The sequence below is a fragment of the Chrysoperla carnea genome, chromosome 2 (assembly GCF_905475395.1).
Source record: "Chrysoperla carnea chromosome 2, inChrCarn1.1, whole genome shotgun sequence".
NCBI lineage: Eukaryota > Metazoa > Arthropoda > Insecta > Neuroptera > Chrysopidae > Chrysoperla > Chrysoperla carnea.
The window spans coordinates 94,484,050-94,506,269 of record NC_058338.1 but is presented as its reverse complement, the minus strand read 5'-3'; the positions used below and the strand labels follow the sequence as shown (position 1 = coordinate 94,506,269).

General features: G+C 29.9%; 1 protein-coding gene and 1 non-coding gene across 2 annotated transcripts; both read right to left on the bottom strand.

Annotated features, from left to right (window-relative positions):
- Window positions 1–7,031: 7,031 nt before the first annotated feature.
- Window positions 7,032–21,753, bottom strand: LOC123293063 (zinc finger protein DZIP1). The gene is made up of 11 exons (XM_044873779.1): window positions 21,639–21,753; window positions 21,327–21,559; window positions 20,340–20,468; window positions 18,426–18,952; window positions 16,105–16,379; window positions 15,193–15,319; window positions 14,311–14,580; window positions 14,070–14,247; window positions 12,206–12,815; window positions 10,108–10,681; window positions 7,032–7,347 (listed from the first exon to the last, which is right to left on the bottom strand). Exons 1-11 carry the CDS (start codon window positions 21,751–21,753, stop codon window positions 7,032–7,034), a joined length of 3,354 nt encoding a protein of 1,117 aa, XP_044729714.1.
- Window positions 19,045–19,116, bottom strand: Trnae-uuc. The gene has a single exon. It is a non-coding gene; the product is annotated as a tRNA-Glu (tRNA).
- Window positions 21,754–22,220: the final 467 nt, after the last annotated feature.

Here is a 22,220-nt window from a genome sequence, read left to right as displayed (position 1 = left end):
GAGTTCGTGTAACCCTCAAGAGATGCGCTAGTGTCGCTCATTTCCATTCCATTAATATGTTTGAATCGTCTTATTAAAGTTTGTCTATGGTACCAGATTTGCGTATATTTGAAAATATTCGATTATTCATCCTCAATTTCAGTTCTCCCTCCATATCATCACCACTTTCATATAAACAGAGAATGTAATTTTGGAAGCCAATATTATAAAATTTAATCTCAGTACAATGAATAGGCTTCTTAGCTTTTTTCAAATAGAAGATTGTGGTCCAAAAGGAAATAAAAGATTTTGTATTTCAAATTTTTTCAATACCGGTAGTTTCGTGATGTCGACTTTACCATATTAAGCATAAAAAGGTGATACAATGGTAAAATTTGAAAGTGAAATTAAAATTGATTAAAAAACAAAGAAGTTATAAGCATTCAAAGATTGTTGTCCATCTCCTTTTAGCAAAACAAAGTCTCATATGTATTTTACGTGTAATCTCTATGGTGATATCGGACAATGACGTCACTAACCTATATCTTCCTCTTTGTTTAATTAGGAATTTTAAACATTCATATTTTACGTACTTCTAAAAATTTTCAAAAACCAACTTCACTTTTCTGCCCGTGCAATGAGAATTTTTCATCTGAAGTGATAAAAAATTAGTAAACATATCTAAGTATTGCTGAACCTAGAAAAAAAATCATCTTCAGAAATTTATCTGCTTTCAATCTTTTAAAAAGAATATATATGCAATCTTGTTTTTTTCGATAATAATAATTAATTCCGTAGCATCAAAACATACGCAATACCTCGTTTAATTTTATATTTGCGAATTTGCAAATCTTCTTATACGCAAACTAAAATCTAAATATAATTTTATGGAACCATAAGTATATAATCTAGTTCTACTTGACGAATTCTTTTATATATTAGGCTATTTCTAAATTTTATTTATACCTTTTTAATTTTAAATATTCAGATGTACCCATAGACAGCTTGCAAAATATTCATGTACATACTCAACTCAATATTTGTTATGTTACTATTATTTTTATTTATTGCTGTAAGTTTACAGTACTCGTTGGTCGTTATAGCTTCTCGATCATTCTTTGAACAACGTATACTTACTACTGCTCATTACAATGACATAATATTTTTCAAAAAATTGAAACATTATTCGAAGGTTTTTTAAAAACCTATGGGTAATTTTTTACAAAAAAATCATCCTATTTTAAAATTATTTTTTAACCGACTTCAAACAAAAAAAAGAAGATTCTTAATTCGACTATATTTTTTATTTATTTTGAACTTTTGACTGGGAGACCGACTTCGATGATTCTTTATCTATTTGAAAGCTAGTGCTTCCCGTGTTCCCATTTCATATTGGCTCAGTTCTAACAACGGCATCCATGAGAAAACCATAAGTCTTAAATTTGCATGACAAGAGGACGAATAAATCAATATCACGCCAAATTAATTAGTGTACTTCAGATTCACTAAAAATCACAAAATAAAAAAAACTGTTAACAAAAAGAAAACCGATTTCAAAAGAAAAACTTTTTCAAAACAAATTAATGTGCAGTAAAAAGTAAAAAAATAACGATAATATAATGTAGTTAAAATTATTGTTATTTTTGGAGTCGGTGTCAGCCTAGCTAATGTAGCAAACTGTTCTGTCATAGTTGTTTCCTTAACTGACACCGACTACAAAAATAACAATAATTTTAACTACATTATATTATCGTTATTTTTTTACTTTTTAGTGCAAATTAATTTGTTTTGGAAAAGTTTTTCTTTTGAAGTCTTCTTTTTGTTAAAAGTAGAATATCGTTTAAAGTAATTTTTTAAACAAATAAATCACCGAATCACTTCGAAAAAATTTTATCATATAATTGGGGTCAAAAATAATAAAAAATGTTCTTAGACATTTTTCTCTAAACCCTCAATTTTTATACCATGTATATATGAAATATACATAGTATATTAAGTTTAGTGCCAAGTTTGTAACGCTTAAAACTAATGATGCTAGGAAAAAAATTTTGTCATATGTGTTCATAAAATCACATAATTAGTCCATTTCCGGTTGTACGTCCGTCCGTCCGTCCATCTGTGGACACGATAACTCAAAAACGAAAAAAGATATCGAGCTGAAATTTTTACAGCGTACTCAGGACGTAAAAAGTGAGGTCAAGTTCGTAAATGAGCATCATAGGTCAATTGGGTCTTGGGTCCGTAGGACCCATCTTGTAAACCGTTAGAGATAGAACAAAAGTATAAATGTGAAAAATGTTCCTTATCAAAAATTAAACAACTTTTGTTTGAAACATTTTTTCGTAAACATCACTGTTTACCCGTGAGGGCGCCAATTTTGCGGAAATTTTATAATATGTACTATACTTGAATATCAGTTATGTATGTGTCACATGTTTGTATGTGTTATGTGATAAAGAAATCAAGACTGACTATGCATGGTATTTCAACAATTAACTCAGTCAATTGTTTGTTTTCACTTGTTCTAGTAAAAAATTTGTAAAATATGAAAAAAACCAAAAATAAAATATTTTTTGTTTTATACATGCTAAAATGATGAGATTTTCACCAATGCATTCGAAATAAGTTCAAATTTACAGAAAACTTTGAAAAATTTCATTTTCTATTTTTCTACTTATTTGACTTGATTTGGGTCCTTTGGTTAAAATCCCATCTTTCTAGCATGTATAGAACAGAAAATATCTTATTTTTGGGTGATTTTTCGCTCGTGCTCTTAACAATTAACAATCAAGTATTTAAATTTGCCATCCGATGATAATATATTGCGTGCAGCGCCAGTTGAATAAAAAGTATCCACTTTTACTTTCTCTTGCACGATTTGATAGTAAAAAATACCAATATTTTGTAAATTCTGATATTCTTTAAAAAAAAATTTTGGTTGACCTTGTGAAAGAACTGTTAAGATTTTTTGCAAGTGTCGATATTGAATTTATATAGCCCTTGGTCTTTCTGCAAATTTAATAACTCATACAGTATTTGGTATAAAATGAACACGTGATGTGCTGGAGTATAGACCAGCTGGTAGTCAATGACCGCTAGTGATGATTTTCTTACTTAAAACATCAATATATTGTTTTAAGTAACCAGTCATGGAAGTAATTCTTAGAAGTATAATTATCGTAAAAAATGATACCTATAAAAAAAAATTGTTTTACTGAATATGTTGTCTATCACGTACAACTGTTTCGCTTCATAGACCTTATAATTTTATAACACTATGATTATAATTTATAATAATCGATTATTTTAAAATTAAAGACAACAAAATTCGACATAACTACAATTGCTTTGGAAACTCTAATGTGATTACTATAAGAAACGAAGCATTTAACCGAGGAATCGACTCCTCGTTAGTAGATTTTTATGGGAGCAGTCGAAGTAAATACTAGCCTGAGAGTACTAAACAAAGTCATATTCATCCGAACTTGTGCTTTTTCTCTTTACGCCCATACGGTGCGATATAATCTCATTTTTTTCATACACTTTTTGAGAGATGAAAATCGTAGAAATCGCGTTTTTCAAATTTTACGAAATTTTTACTCGAAAACTGAAGGGTTTAGAGAAAAATGTCTAAGAACATTTTTTGTTAATTTTGACCCCAATTATATGATAATAATTTTTCCGAAGCAATTCGGTCAATATTATTTATACAGTTTTCGGCCAGGACATGTTTGCTAACTTCAGTTGCGCTGACACAATCCGCCATTTTGCTTATTTATTTTGCAAACATTTATTTAAATAATAGCTTTATACTCCTTAAGTTGTTTGTAAAGTTATATAATTAGTATATTTGTACATTATTTAATATATTATTCATTATTGGTAAATTTTTAATATGAATTATTCACAAACATATATTTAAATTAGGTTAGGTTCCCCTGTTAAAGCTAACTTAGCGTCCTAGAGGAAAATAGCTATTTACTATTTGACAGCGCTTACCGTTTAACAATCGCCATTTTGCTTACAAGCGCTTCCTAGTGCTTTTTTCTGCTAAACGCAGCCTAGGTTAGGTTAGGTTTTATTGGCTGTCCACGAAGGACACACTTAGGCTATAGAGTCCATTGTGATACCATATATGTGTTTTACCACATTTCCGCTCATAATTTCATTTATCAGCTCCTGAATTTCAGAGGCTGAGTGCACCTCCTTCATACATATACCATGCACTACACCAGCCCATCACAACTACTAATTAAATTAATTAACGTGACATAGTAATTATGTAAACAAATTCAATAGGTATTACGAATTTAATATTGTTAACAAATTAAATTTAATTGATTGACTCAATTTCTTGGAAAAATTTTCCATAATATTTCTGTTAACTGAAGCGTAAAATGCAAACGTCGCTATTAATACTTTTTAATAGCGCTATTGGAAAAATATCTAAACGAACAGTCTTTAGCAATATTAATAAATTGATATAGAATAAACTTGACATTGACTTTATGAGTTATAATTTACTTAACCAGTTATAAAAAAATAATAATAAATTTAAAAAATCAAAAAACCCGACTACGTTATATAAAAACCGAATAGAAAAAAACAAGTCCAGATGTAAAGTAGTGGATTTGTTTTTTGCTTTTCGGTTTTTATTTAACGAAGTCGGGCTTATTTATTTTTTTAATTAATTTTTTAATTTTACACTTTCTAGGATTTCTTTTCTTCTAAGATTTTCAATAATTAATCAATGGCATCCTATTTAGTTCGTCGACTTTCATTTTCAGCCTATACATGTATGTATATTTTTTGTCGGGCTACAAGGACCAAACGCGCGGAACGATTTTAAAAATCCTCACGTCAATCGATTAGCCTGTTAAATAGTTATTCAATAATACCCCACTTAACATCTTTCATTTTTATGTTTTTCACAGCATGTCGTCTGGTGGTAGCCATATCGAATTTTCATTACTGCCATGTCTACAGTGACCTTCGAAAGATTAAGAAAAAACGATTTTCGTAAGAATCATCAAAAGCGGCATACGTGTTTGGTCTCTAGTGTGCCACATAGGAACACACATACATACATACATATATAAACTGATAAACACATTACCACTCCTTTGCGTCGAGTAGTCGTGTAATTACACTTTTTTGCTAAGATCCAGGCTTTTAATAAATTTAATTTACTGCATGACCATAAAATTAAACGTAATAAAAACAAGTGAAAACCAACAATTGACTGAGTTAATTGTTGAAATACTTTGTATAGAAAGTGTTGAATATCAGTGCTTGCATTATTTTTTTATAAATAAGAAGAGTTTAAAAAACCAACACAATTATAGTGGCTTTCGGGCGCCAATTTTTTGGTTTTCGCTATTTTCGAAAGTATTTTCTAGAATTTTTTTTCGTTTTTCGATCATCTTTTAACAAGCCATTAGTTGAAGCTACCTGCAATTTTTCAACTCTCTATCTTTTATAGTTTTGGATAAAATGGACGCAAAAGTTTTGTCCTAATTGCGCCCTCGCGTATAAACAGTGACGTTTACGAAAAAATGTTTCAAACAAAAGTTGTTTATTTTTTTATAAGGAACATTTTTTATACTTAAACTTTTGTTCTATCTCTAATGGTTTACAAGATATGTCCTACGGACCCAAGACCCAATTGACCTATGTTGCTCATTTATAAATTAGCCTCACTTTTCACAGATATCGTGTCCACAGACGGACGAACAACGAAATGGACTAATTAGGTGATTTTATAAACACCTATACCAAAAATTTGTTCGTAGCATCAATATTTTTAAGCGTTACAAACTTAGTACTAAACTTAATATACCTTGATACATTTCATATACACAGGGTATAAAATGTAAAGTAGGTAGGTAAATTCATGAAGTTTAAACTTAAGTGTCGTTTAAATATTTTAATCTGGAGGATAAAATAATTAGTAAATAATTAGTTTTTAAATATTATGTACATAAATAAAGTATTATTTAATTGATTGATTATCAGCAATTTATAATAATAATTTAATCAATTTTAATGATTGATTAATTAACGGAAATAATTGATTAATTAAAATTAATTTTCATTCTAATATTAATATTTAAATTTTAAATGTAGCATGTATTTATTTTTTTTTTTAATTTGCATTCTATTATTAATATTTAAATTTTAAATGTAACATGTATTTTTTTTATCACACTTGGGGTTTTCCCTTTGGTATTACTTGCTTTTATCAGTATCCCCTTCTAATTTAATAAATAATTTATATTTTATCTGAAATATGTTTATTTTTTATTTATTATAATCATTTACAAAGTGGTCCAAATAAAATTCTACACAATACAGAGGCCATAAAGTCTGATTCATCTGAAATTTGTCAAAAATATGCATAATACAAATTTTTGATTTACATGCGCCACTTGGGCTGTAGAAGGCCGAAATCCGAATCGAAAAATCAAAATATTTTTGGGTGCATGTGAATTTGATCTTAGACATGACGAAAAATGTACATATGTTAGACTTTTTAACAATTAAACAGTTTTTAACAATTAAAAATTGAGGCTTTAGAATCAAACAATCTGCAATTACTCTTCAGATCTTTATAAAAGATGTTCACAAAGATGGTTTTAAGATTTTGAAAAGCTTAAAAATTTAATTTATTTGCATTAATTATTTGCTTTATAAAATGATTCATACATACTTTAAATTTCGCCCTCAAATGAACACAATGACGTCATATTTAAGCCATCGGTCTGAAAAAACTCAGAGGGGGAGGGTTAATCCAATTTGACCAATAAGGTTTCTGGCAACATCCGGAATTTTAATTTATAAGCTTTTCTGAACAAGAATCAATTGACAAAATGCAGTCCTCGGATTTTGCACACTCAACTCTATCGAGCGCCTGCTCTAAAACGAAACACTCAAAAAATTCGATTTTTTAGTATGGGAGTCGATACGAAAAATAAACAAAATTAATAAATATTAAAATATATTTTTTAGGAAATTTCGTATAAAAACTAAAATTATAAATTAAGTACAAAAAATCAAAAAGTGGAGAGATCAAAATCACTTAAAACTAAATCGTCATCGTTAAGTATAAATTTTGTTTCTTTGGTTTTATTTTGTGTATCTTTGGTTGAATCTTTGGTGGTATCTTTATGATCATCGATTGTAGTTTTTATACTACCATCAAACACCGAACTAGAAATACTAGTACTATCTCCATCATTCACCGTAGACTTATTTTCTGACGTGGCTAGATGGAATTGATTTACGGTAAATCCGCTACCCTGTTGGACCATTACTTTATTTTTAGAAATCATTTCATCTTCACCAAGACCGCCAACAAGAGGTTTTATACTAGAAATAAAACTAAAATATAATAACATAAATTTAAAGTGTCACTAGACTATAACGAAAACACACTGGACGAAATTAATAGAAATTGGAATGGCAGATACAGTCTATCATTTGGAATATTCAAAATAGAGATAGTTATTCTAGTGGAGTAAATTTATCGAATTTTGATAATCACTTTTGAAAAATTTTGGTTGAAGGCTAACTTTTTTACATAGGTTTATTTTGTTGTGAAAAACAGAGAAAAGGAGTTTTTTGATTCCGGAACGATCCACTCCACCTTCTCTAATTGTAATTTATTTATTGTTTTCTTTGGTGGCGTTTTCTTGAATATCTCTGCTTCTATTGATCAAATTGAGGCGAATACAAAAACATTGTTTGTTATCAATTTTTCATCGACCTTGTCTGCTATCGAACCCTAAATATAGCAAAATAATCTCAAAATTTCAAGAAAATCACAGTAACCGCATATTTTAAACTTTCTCTGATAACTTTTCGTAAAATGGAGGAATTGGATTGAAATAAATTTTAGCCCAATACATAACATCAATTTGGAGAAAAACGAACAACAGGTCGTACAGTTCAGGCAAATCATCGAATTTTAACTTTTTTTTTTAAATTTCAGGTTTTTTATGTACTTTCGGATAGTGTCAATGGTTTTTTTCAGATCCTGATTATGAGCCAAAGTATTACAAAACAAAAATGCAAAAAACTCGAAAATATTCAGATCTTCATTACATTACATTAAGTTACAAAAATTATTTATTTTCAATAGGGTATTCCACTATTTTTGAAAAAGTACTTCAAAATGTTGATTTTGCTAATAAAAAGCCACCAAAAATACACACGCTTTCTTGCCAAAAAATTAAATTAAATTTTAACCTTTTTTAAACTGTCAAAAACGCGGGCATCCAATTTGATGACGTAATATGGGTATCATTATATGAAATAACACAAATAACTTTGACAGAGATATTCATCTGATTATAATAAATATAAATACTTATTATCTATGTATACATTATACCCAACTGTCTACACTGAACTAATTGATGGTCTATGATTCATACCGCTATGACATACATCACAGCAGGGCTTACCCGCGTTTTAGGTCACGTGATATACAGTTTAAAAATTACGATTTTTAATTTTAATATTTTACAAGAAAAATGTGCTTTTATGACTCGAAATCAGAATATTTAAGTGTATTTTTACATAAATTTTAACTTTTTTCAATTTTCATAATTTATTTTTGATTAACGATAATACCCTATTGTGAAATATGAGGTTACTAGCTGTTAAACCCGCTTCGCTGGGCTGTTTTTGCACATTTAAATATCAAAATTGTTAAATGAAAGACTTTTTTTTTAATTCTCTCTGTGTGTACGGAACAGTAAGATTTTTTTGGCCGATCCCAATATTATGTCTACACTCTCTGTGTGTACGGAAAAGTAAGGGAAAGATCGATAGAAACCCATGGAACATTCCAGAATATTCGAGAAAGTTCTAGAAAATTCGATAGAAATCCATAGAACATTCCAGAATGTTCGAGAAAATTCTAGAAAATTCGACAGAAACCCATGGAACATTCCAGATTGTTCGAGAAAGTTTGATAAAATTCAATAAAAATCCATACAACATTCGAGAATATTCGAGAAAGTTCTAGAAAATTCGATAGAAATCCATAGAACATTCCAGAATGTTCGAGAAAATTCTAGAAAATTCGATAGAAATCCATGGAACATTCCAAAATTTTCGAGAAAAATCGAAAGACATTTGCGCCAGTAGCGCCATCTAGTGAAAATTGTACTATTGACAGTGGGGCCTATTGTATTATTAGAACTATTTTTTTAATCTATTTTCTATGAATTCCTAGATCATTTTTAATTCCACCCCCACCAAACTCCCTTATTCACAATGGGAGCCTAAGGGCTACCCAATGACATAATCCCCTACCGAAGGTCAATGGTTAGTTTTAGGGAAAATCGGGGACATACAAACAAACACTCTCTTTTTATATATATAGATTGCGATTTTGACGTTATTTTGCTATATCAGGGTTAGATAGCAAGTAAGGTCGATGCAAATATTCATAACAAACAATTATTTTTTTTTAATTCCTCAATCCGATCAATAGAAGCAGAGATATTCAAAAAAACGTCACCAAAGGAAACAATGTAGACATAAATTGTCCAAAACCCCTCTCTTCCCATTGAGAACCTCTCCACATAAACTTGAATTAACAATATAGTCCAGTGAATGCAACCACTTAAGAAACTCATTTCCACTAGTGTTAGCTGTTCAAGCTGCTTCGACATTTGTTGAAAACAAACGACAACATGAGTTACGCTAAAATTTTTGAACCATGGTATGCATACTCTTCAATTTTGCAAGATGATTTCCATGACATCTGGTTCGATGAAGTTAATTGCCGGACAGGAGATCAAAAATGCAAGAAGAAGATGCGTTTCCAAATATATACCAAATGCTTTGCGTTCTGGCAATTTTGTCTGTCACAATAGCGACGAATGAATACTCCTTTTCGACTTTGCGCCGTCTCAAAACATACCTCAGATCGACAATGTCTTAAGATCGGCTAAACTGTTTAGCCTCGCTCAATATACATCGGGGCGTAGAGCTCGATGCGCATAGAGTTTTGGAAAGGTTTTTCCTGTACCTCGCAGACTTAACTTATTGAAGTGGGGGGGAAGGAAGGGGTAGTATAGTTTTATATTCAGTAATATAAATGAAAAAATAAAATACCTTTTATCCGAATTTTGACTAGAATCATCGGTATCTAAATCAAAAATAACTTTCTTTTTAACAGGCACAAACGAGGAAGTTGGTTTTAAGAAATTACTATCTGGTAAATTCGTCTTAAAATTCATTTCAACTGGTGTAGGAGGTTTTTTAGGTGTTGATGATGATGGTATTTTAAACGGTGAAAACGATTGTTCCGATATATTCGACGATTCAGAATTGTCTCCATACATAGAAATTGCAGGTTTTGTAACATCAATCTTTATAATTTGTTTCGCAGCAGTTTGTTCACTTTTCGTCATGAATGCGTCAAATTTTTGTGTTTTCGCTGGGCCACCTATGACTGTATTAATTACACTTTTTTCGAGATTCCGATTATTTTTGAAATGGACAGTTTTGATTTTTGAAAAATTGGTAGTCTCTTCAGATTCAGATAATGTAGTACTGTCATTGTTTTCAATATTTTCCGATCTTTGGAATATACTTTTCTTCTTTCCGACGGGCGTAATTGATTTAATAGTTTGTGATGATTGAATGGGTTTATTTTTTTCGTCGAATGCCGTTAGTTTATATACTCCTGAAACATTACAAGAATTATGTATCAATTGGGTGCCCTTAAGGTAATATTCTGGTTTAGAAATTTGAAGAAATTGATTTTTTTTCCAAATTTATAAAGGATTAGACCTTTAAGAATATGTCCTTAAACGGACTGTTCAAAATTTGAATTATTTTCCGAAATACATCGAATTTTCTAATAACAAAGTTTGAATTGATCGCTCTGTGCTGCGAACTTCTGCTGCTTCAAAAGAATGCAAAACAGCTCGGTTAGCAGAAATAACTTTGCAAGACACTGCATATGAAGTAGAAGAAGGTCAAATGTATGAATCTCGGATCGTCAATTAATCCAAAGTGTATAATATTATTATCCGAGTTACTCTGCCGGAATTGTCTCTCAAAATTGAATTGAAATGGAAAATTGTCTATCGTCTGAACCTTTGATTTAAAAAAAAAAATTCAATTTTAATTATTTTAAAATAATTCGAAAAGGTCAAAAAAAGCGATGAAAATAAATTTGTTCATGAACCAAGGTTCAGACGATAACGACATCTTTACTAATTAAGATTTTTTCAAATTTTTTTGATTCAGATTCCTACAAGGGCTAAAATTGTGTCAACCAGGGTGCCGTGTTTTTTTTTGTGTAGCCCTCACTTCAACGGTAAATCGAATAATTAAAAATTTTTTTTTTAAATTAACATTTTGTATTTTTAAAATGTCAATAAATATTATATGAAAAAATGGCTACAAAATGTTTTTCATTATCTTATAATCTTAGTTTGAAAAGTGCCTAGAATTGAGGCTTCTAGACCAAAATACCCCCTTAAAGCGTCAAGATTCCAATCGAGGATAGTTTATGAATGTTTCGAGGAACTGAACCGTCTGACACTAAGTAACACAGTCAGACTGATCTGCACTGGGACACTTTGGCGTTGAAGTGAATGAAACAGCGGACTTGTTATTACCATAGCAAGATGTTCCGTAATTTACCGAATCAAGGAATGGGTTCGAAAAGTCCATCTTGATTACTGAGACTTTTGCGCAAGCTATACAACAGGCCAAACTGTGTATAACTATAGCTTGGCCGTTCGACTGTGTCCGACTTGAAACTCACTAGAGCACAGTTGAGAAGGGTGGTGGGACTCTTGACAGAACACTATCGATTGAAATACCACCTTTATAACATAGGGATCTCTGATGATCTCACTTGTAGAGCCTGTGTGAAGGACGATGAAATCTCCATAAATATTATTTGCATCTGCAAAAATTGGAGGGCGTCAGGTTTAGAAACCTTGGGCCCTTCAACCCTGGGAGAAATCCTAGGGGGAAGCTGTAGGCTTTCTGTGTGGATTCTAGCCTCGGTATATCTCATAGCTTTATCTGCTTCAAGTAGCATCTCTTGCCCGGAGATGATCAATCGGGTAACGTGAAAAAACTGAAACGAATTCGAAAAATTCATTTCCTACGAAAATTTATACCTCTTTATGGAACCTAAAAATAAAAAAAAAAAAAAAAGCAAAGGCTTGAGTTTCGAAATTATACATACCTTGAGTTACATTGGGTGCTTCATTATTTGAAAAAGCATCTCCGCCAGCCTTCTGCAAAATATTTGCCCTCTGTGGTGATTTAAAAACTGAACATACTTTATCTTTAACTTTTAATATGGAAGACAACATATGCGATTTCTCTTCATACTTTTCAGGCTTCTGATGAAGAATTTCTGATTTGGTTTTGGTAATTTGATGTCCTTTATCTTCAGTAGATTTATCTTTTTGTCGATTTAATAAATGCAAACTTTTAGCACGACGAAATAATCGCATTGAATTTACTTGATCTCTTGAATGTATTGTCGGTTCTGTAAATTTTTGTTTCGGTAAAGCTTCAATAGATGGTTTTGAAGTTGGCATTTTTAAAGATTGCTTTGAAATTTCTTCTGTTGTTAGAGTTTGTGATAATTCTTTTCGTGGTTTCGTTAGTTTTGATGTGGTAGTTTTCTTAGTAACCTGAGTTTTTGATCGGATATGTCTTCGTTTAGGTAAACGAAGAGGGGTTGTTGTACTAGTATTCGATACATTTACTTTCATATTTTGCTCGGAGACTGCGTGTTCAATTTTATTTATAATTTCGTTTTTAAATTCGTTATAATTCGGATGAGTCTAAAATAAAACACAAATTAAAATTTCCGCTAACTAATAAAACTAGAAATAGTTGAAAAATCTACCGGATTTTGATAATAAATTAAAATAAAATTAAAGATAATAAATTAAAGTAAAATTTGGGAAATGGCTAATTTTTAACCCCCGTACCAATAAAAACTGTCTGTGTATCTGTGTCTGCATGTGGCATCGTAGCGCCTAAATGGATCTACAGATTTTAATTTTTTTATTCGTTAGAAAAGTAATTTAATTAGGAGTGCTTTTAGCTATGTTTCAAGTGCGAGTTTAGGATTTCCTACCCGGAACAACTAAAAATAGTCGATGAACTTCAAAATCGGTTCAGTTTGAAGAAGGCTCTAAGGAAAAAGGTATTTCAAATTTGTAATCAAAATAAACCTAGCTCTAATAGGATTCAAGAATTTGGAGTCCTGGTCTCGGAATTAAGCACATACGTGATAGCTAGCGAAAAACTAACATCGCAGCTGAAAAGAATGATCCAAAATTAGTGGGTTTCAAAAAAATTGTAATAAGATCGGATCAAATTTGCCTGTGTTATCAAAATAATCGAATTTTTTAACTTTATGACTCAGAATTCAAAAAATTTAATCTTGCTCTATCACATCCAATTTTTATCCAATTTTGATAAACCAAGTATGTAGTACTAGTAAATTGGGGTCATAATTTTCAAATTTGTGATCAGAATTAACCTAGCTCTAATAATAAATTTTGATTTTTGCCCCAATTTCCTAGATCAGTTTTTTGTATTTTATAAAAACGTATTTCGACTACCAAGTAGTCATCATCGTACCAAGTAGTGTAGGCATCATCGTACATCACCAAGTAACCATCATCGAATTTTTAAATTTTATGACGTCATCAGAATCCCAAAAATTTAATTTTGCTCTATCACATCCGAATTTTATGCAATTTTGATAAACCAAGTATTTAATCCTACTAAATTTGAATCATACTTTTCAAATTTGTGATCAAAATTAACATTGCTCTAATATGTTTCAAGAATTTGGAGTCCTGGTCCCGGAATTAAGCACATAAGTGATAGCTAGCGAAAAACTGACAGTGTAGCTGAAAAGAATAACCCAAAAAAAGTGGGTTTCAAAAAAATTTCAATAAGATCGGATCAAATTTGTCTGTATTATCAAAAAAATCAATCATTTCCTAAAATTTAGTGAATTTATTATCAAAATCCGGTATTCGACTTATCCAACTAAAACAAAAATCCTTATTGAAAATTACCCTCGTTTGAAATTTTTGTGAATGTTGTAAACGCTTCAAATGATCTTCAAATGTACTTTGTGGGATCGATTTCCACTGTGGATCAACTCCGAGTTCTTGTAACGAAGTATGTACGACACCTTCGATTGTTTTTCGAAATTCGTAAAGAAAACTTTCGTCGTGTCCCAAATTTTTAAGACTGAAAATAAAAGCTTTTATAAATGTTTTCTCAAAAAAAAAAAAAAAATTTAAAAATAATTACTTTGTGATCGAATGTTTTTCTAAGTTTAAAATGCGATTTCTTGATGTAGTTTCAACACTTTTAGGTTTATTCTGATGCGTTTCGATTACTTCTAAATTTAAAACTGACGTTTTGAGCTCTTCATGTTCATCTTTTTCCACTTCAATTGTTCTGAGTTTAAATATTGAGTCGTTGGAGTTTCTGTTGATGAATTTAGGGACTTCTGAGTTTTCTTCTTCAAGATATTCTTTTGATTTTTCCACACGTAAATTTTCGTCACTAATAGAATCACTAGATCAAATTAAAAGCAGGATTATTATCCATTTGATTAAGGATTTGTTTGAATAAGAAATGAAGTTAATCGTTTACACGACAGATACAAGAGATTAGCCGAAGAATAAATGAGCTTATAAAATAAAATAAGTCAGCCGCCACTGATACCTAAACTGTACTTACGTAGGATATCAATCAAAAGTTGAAAAACCTTAAGCCGGAAAAAAGTGTCGGAGAGTGGAAAAGTGAGGAAACATTACCGATTTGAATGAAAATTTTTTGTAACGTGTTTATAGGATCCCAAGGAACATTCACCCAACTTAACCTAATTAGAAAAAGACATAGAGCCCCAGCGGGGAGCATATGTAACCCAAATTTTTGTGAAATGCTTATTTTGACTTATAATTGTTATCTTTTAGGTATTTTTGGTAGCTGAATTCGATGTCAGATAACACAAATTCTGTCACGTATTCCAAAACTCGTGCCGTTTTTTACCCGAAATTCCATTTTTGGCACAAAAACGGAAAAATAAGTATTTATCGTCCAAACTGTTATCTAGGAGGTATTTTTGGTCGCTAATTTGATGTCAGATAAACGGATCAAACTGAAGTAGTTACAAAGTCAGTTAACCTTTTTGAAACGATTTCTGCTTTATACTCGATGTCATCATTTGTAGGTGTAGCTTGGGTTGAGGTATTCACTGCCACTGGTATGACTAACGTAGCCTCATCTTTCGTTATTATCTCTGAAGTCTGTACTAAAAAAAATACTTGAATTACAAAAAAAAAAAGAGTCTGATAAAAATCATAAAATCTTAAAGTGTTTCGATACCAAAATGAAATTGTTACCAAATAAACTGAAATTTTGTGTGTTAATTAATGAGTATTTAATACGCTTTCTGTATAAATTTAAAGTTGATTCTCTGTTCGGATAAATTAACAATTAAAAACAGTTCTTTTTACATGGTGGTATATGAAGAAGTTGTTAAAAATGTTGGGTTTTAAGTCAATTTCAAGCTTTTAAAAATGTTTACATAAAAAACTTTTATCAATATTCCTCAAGTTTAAAAATTTAAAATCATAACAAAATTAAGAACTGTGCATAAAAATGAAAAACTTTTTTTGATAAAAACACTGATTTTGATGGTTAATGTCTCCTAAATCGTACAGAGAATCGATATGATTTTTTCTCAAGAAACGTATAAAAAGATGATTAATTGATAAATATCAATTTTAATTTACGGTATCGAAATACCTTAAAGATTTCAAATGAAAATGATAACAAAAATTAAAAATTTTATTTATCAATTAATAACCCTTGTATAGGTCTTTTGTGAAAAATTTATATCCATTCTCTGTACGGTTTATGAGAACTATGTCCTTTTTTTGGTAAGAAAACTAACCTTGATAGTTAATTTCTCCCAAACCGTCCACAAAAGCGTATAAAAGGATGATTAATTGAAAAATAAAATTCCAATTTTTTTGGATCATTTTCATTTTTATTATTTATTTATTTTTTTTCAAAATGCCTTAAATATAATACCTGATTTTCGTTCGAATTTTGTTCGTTTATGGCTCGATGAACTATCAGATTCGTGTTGAATAATGACTGGACTATTATGTTGTATACGAAACGTTGCTTGTTTAGGCGTTGCAGGTGATTTAATCGCATTTAATTTTGCTGTTTCATTTTTTAATTCAAGACTTGCTAGTTTATCACGCCAATTTCGCTCTTGATTTGTGAGTTCATTTTTTAATCGTTCAATATTTGATTCTAGTTTTTTGTCGAATTTTTCTTCAAGTTCTTGAAAACTATGACTATCAAAAGGAAATAAATCACTAAATGATTGAAAAGTTAAAAATTTAATTCCGATAGCGGAATCGAACCCGAGCCTCTTGGATGAGAGACAGGTATCTTTCGGTAGTGAAAAATAAATTATGAAATTTGATAAAAATTAAAATTTATGCTAAAATATACTTCAAAATTCTGATTTTTAGTCATAAAAGCACATTAGTGAATATTAAAATTAAAAGTCCTCATTTTTAATCTGTATATCACGTGACCTAAATCATATAGGTAAAAATAATATGCATTAATTACTAATTTGTTGCTTGTAGGTTGATTTCATAGTAATTGTAGGTTATGTTACCAACAACTTTATTTATACATATAATAATTACATGCAAGACAGTTTAAATTTCGATTTTTGCCCCAATTTCCTAGATCAGTTTTTTGTATTTTCGAGGATAAATCGAAATTTATTTCGAAATATCCTAGAGTTCTCATTTATTATCTTCGATAATATTTATACAAGACAGTTGTTTTTACCAATATTACGTCCCCAAAATGACTGACAGCGTTTTTGCAAGAATAAAAAAAGGTTTAAAATTTAATTTAATTTTATGGCAAGAAAGGCTTTTATTAGGAAAAGCAACATTTTGAAGTACTTTTTCAAACATAGTAAAATACCCTAGTTTAGCGGCAAGTTTGTAACCCTTAAAAATATTGATGATACGAACAAAATTTTGTATAATTGTTTATAAAATCACCTAATTGAAATTAATCCATTTCTGGCTGTTGGCCCGTTCGATTGTGATCACGATAACTCAAAACCGAAAATATATATCAAACTGAAATTTTTATAGCATGCTCAGGACGAAAAAAAGTGATTGTGAGTTCGTAAATGCGCAACATACGTCAATTGCGTCATGAATCTGTAGAACTCATTTTGTAAATCGTTAGAGATATAACAAAAGTTTAAATGTGAAAAATGTTCTTTATAAAAAATAAACTTTTGCTTGAAACAGGTCGAAAATTAAGACAAAATTTTGCTATTCATTTTCTCCAAAACTACGAAAGATAGAGTGTTGGAAATTTGCAGGTAGCTTCAATTAGTAGTCTTGAAAAACAATTTCGAAAAACGAAAAAAAAATTTCGAAAACCAAATAACCACAATAGGGAATATTCATGTATTTTTTTTATTTATTTTTAATTCATTGTTTACACCATTATAACATAGTAAAAAATATAAATACTGCTTAAAAATGCTGTATAATATTTAAAATACATTATAATTTTGAGATATTTAAACGCAGTTTTTTGGCGCTCTATGTTGATGACGTATAAGTACGTGATCTGTCAATTTTTGACAGTTCAATGTATAATTTACACTTTAAAAAAATGAATTTACAACACAGAATTTACACTCGTTATTATTAAGTTTTCTAATAAAAAGCCTTAGAATAGTATAATTTAATGAAATACCATATAAAATGTAAGTAATTAATACCATACATTATGTCAACAAATTTGACAAGCCCGTACTGTGATGTCACGCCCGTATAAAAATTAGAATTTCCGTTTTAGAAATTTTTAAATGCCCTCACTGAATTTGTACTTTTATTAATTAATTTTAAGTAATTAAAAAGATATTAATTACTAAAATAATGGTTTAGCTGAAATGTCAAGTCATTAAAGTTACAGAAGAAAAATATTTGAACCAAATTTAAATTTCATGAATATTCCCTAATGTGTTGCTTGTTTAAACTCTTCTAATTTATAAAAAATGAAAGCACTGGCATTCAACACTTTCCATACGTGGTATTTCAACAATTAACTAAGCAATTGTTTTTTTTTTTCACTTTTTCTATTGTGAAATTTATAAAAAAAATTTCAAAATTATAAAAACAACATTCCGATACCGGGAATCGAACCCGAGCCTCCTGGGTGAAAGCCAGGTCTCCTAGCCACTAGACCATATCGGATGATTTTCTAAGAAACAAGTTTTAAAACAGTCTTGGCCATTTCTATTATTTCCTCTTCTATAGTCTAGATCGAAACAAAATCTAGATATTAAAACTTACAGTTCATTATCGGATGTTCCTTTATCAAGTAGTAAATTATCCGTGATAGTTGTTTGATGAACCTTTTCAACATTTTCATTAAATTTCTCCTTAATCTTCTCTAACTGATCAAAAATTTTATTTGCTTCATCCTCCCGCCATTGTTTCAATTCCATTTGAATAGTAGTTAATTGTTCACGTTTTTTTTCGTCATCTTCGCCAAGATTACATTGTACAGAATCATCAGAATACGATTTACTTATTAAATCAACTTGGATATCTTTATCAATTTTCGTTATGCAACTATCGATGGTATCGCTTACCGGTTTATCTGCTTTTTCACTTTTTAAAATGTACTCAGTGTTATTTAAACGTTCTTTTAGTTCTTTGATTTCAATAAATAGTTTTTGGGTATCCGAATTATTATCGAGGAATTGTTCCGTAACTATATCCGGAGGTTGAGGATTCGATATTGTTGTGTGTTGTCTTCGGGTTTGATGTGCGTTTAAAAATACTTCATTAATAAATTGTTTTTTACAAATTTCACACTGAAAATATTGTGAATATATTTTAGAAATCGATAAAAAGTATATTTTATATTTCGATATGTTTTTTCCGAATAGCAATATTTAAAATATATTTCCGATACCGGGAATCGAACCCGAGCCTCCTGGGTGAAAGCCAGGTATCCTAGCCACTAGACCATATCGGATACATGTAGTACACCTTGGCTACTTGTACTTTTTTGCCTGTGTCTTAAGTTGGCATATGTAGTACATTATATAATCAGCTGTCTGTCGACATTAGAGCAATACAAGATTTCAACAGATTCAAATGTTGTTTAAAAAATTATCTAATTGATTTGTGTCCGTACAAGTGTGATCTATTAAATGTACAAATATGATTTTCTTTTCTTTGTATGACATATTTATACTCTTATTGAGTCAAAAATAAATTGATTATTATTATTATTATTATTATTATGCTTGAAACTCGATCAATAACTTTTATTGCTAAAAATAATTCAAGCGAAAAATGTTGGATGTGTAGGCGCACATCTTACGCAGACATTAAACTTGACCTAGGTTTCAAGCTCAATGAAAAGCTCAATTTACTCCATAACTGGTAATCGATAGATGAACACTTTAAATTTGAAAGTTATTATTGATTAAAAAAGTAACATTTTTTGTTCGAAACATTCTTCCACAAACCGTACAGTTTAGGCAAAAACAAACTGAAAAGTTTTACCCAAAATTGATTTTTTTTGTATCAAAATTGCTATAGCGTATAATTGTTTCTGCGACATCTAGCCATTCTTCGAAAAAAAAAATTCCAATAAAAGTGGTTAATTGTTTTTCTATAAAGACTGTTGCTGGTTGGGGTGTAATTTAAATTAAATCAAGTTATTATTGAATTATTAATTATTATCACTTTTGATAATCAGGTATAATAATTTATTTGACCTGACAGAGACACCACAAGACCATTCTTGTTCAAATTGAACGAACAAACGCACAAAAAGCTAGATTTTTGCTATCAATTATTGTCTAAACTATTCGGTTTACAAAATAATATTTCGAATAAAAAATGTTTACGTATTTATAAAGGAACAACTTTCTAATTTAAAGCGTTCATCTAATGTTTAACAGTTATGAATCATAGTGAAGTTTTAATTGAATCTGAATACTTAGATCGAATTCGATGCCGCTATAAGATGTGTTCCTTTGAAACTAGCATTTTTCGTTTGAAACATTTTCAGCGATTAAATTTATTTATCGAGTTTCAAGCATATGTCAACTTACAAAAGAGACATTCTTTATAGAGAAGAAAAAATAATGAAATTTAGTCGTTAGTCGTTACGTTAAAACTGACAACGTTGTATAAAATATCGAAGGATAAATGCAAAAAATTGAAACAAATTCGCTTAACATTTACCTGAAATATTTCTTCAGTGCTTACATCGCCATTATTTTTATAAATACTTTGTAAATCGCTCAACCTTTTTTTATATTTTTGTATCGACTTTTCTTTTTGAAAAACTTCTTCACGAAGTTCTTCATTTTCCTAAATAAAATAGAAATATAAAATATATGGTAGGTTTTGAAACTCTAAACTGTTTTTAAAGTTTTATGATAATTGTCAAATAGTTTTCGAATTCTAATTCATCCTAGTTTTAACACTATCACAAACCTATCTTATAGCCGGGGCCAATTTTAAAGCGGGATCAGCTAAAGGGTTATGGTACTCCAACTTTGAAATTTCAAATGGCACTTCCTACTTTGTGATATCTCATCAAAGGGCATAAAATTCTCTCTTTAACCATGATAAAAAAAATGAAATCGATTGATTGGTTCTTAAGATAGACTACACAGAAGATGGAGGATATGAATTCAATCTTCTGGGTAGTATTTTAAGAATCAATCCATCGATTTCATTTATTTTATCATGGATAAAGAGAGAATTTTATGCCCTTTCAAATTTGAGGTATCACAAAGTAAGAAGTGTCATTTGAAATTTCAAAGTTGAGATAGCTAGGGGCGAAGGGGTGAAACTTAAAGTTTTCTAGGTACCATTTTTGAAGTTCCCTCGATATTTAAATCGAAGTGTTTTCACTGAAAATAATCACATCAGGTCCAGAGTAATTAAGGGTGGATACTTTTGAAATGATCACACTGTATAATAAAAGAATAAATTTGTTCATATGCTCTACGTAATCATATTATTTTACAAATAAATTTTGGCCCCAAGACCTCCGAGTTCTAAATACGACCCTGCTTATAGCAGATATATTAGTATCTTAAAGGAATAAGCCATTGAATGGGAATTTACGAAACTACATAACTATTTAGAGTTTTATGATAGTTTCTAAACAGTTTCGATTCGAATTCTATTCTTTTCAAATTTTAAAACAACCACACAAACCTTTCTAATAACAGATATATTATCCTGCAATAGAACAAAGCCTTTATCCAAGTAATGCAAACAAAATATTAAATATTCAATTGTTAATTGTGCTAGCCGAAATAATTTTACAAATTTTGGATCTAGAATTTTAATTTCTTCGCCTTGCAACGAATAATAAATTACATCATTGATATGCCTTTCTAGAGTTGTAACTTCTGAATTAAATATAATACTTTCTATATCCACACATCCTATAACAATAAATGTATCTAGATATTAGAAATTTGAATCAAAATTGTATCTAGATACAAATTTTCTTTGAAATCATACCAATTAAATTCCAATCAATTAATAATTTTGGTCTGTCGGTGATAAATTTAAACCCTAATTGTCTGACAAGTCGTGGAAAATCATGATTCCAATTAAATGCTCGACGATAAGACATTTATTTTTATTTTTTTTTAATTTTTATCACAAATTTTTGTTTATAAACAACATTTTTGTAATTTAAATCAGACGCAAACGCTTGACGTATAAATATTAAATACCATAGAGAATGTCAATTTGCAGTATTTTTATACAGTATGTTCCAATCAACAATTTAAATTTAATTAGTGACATTGTTGCGATTAACTTTACCTATAGATGGCACTTCCAGCCTTTCAATATGGCCGACAGGAGTGATTCTCATTTAAATGTTTTTAAACAAGCAAGTGATTCAAACAGTGGTTAAAATTATAAAAACAATTGGTAAATGTATTCAAAGTTTAATATAAATTCTGAAGACATTTTGTCATTGTCACGTGTGACAGCGCGGAATGCCGATGAAGGAAAGGCCCTGTTTTTCACTCTTACTGTTTCTACAGAAGTCCACTTGGCGGCGCCATGAGATTTGTTAATCGCGAATACTTT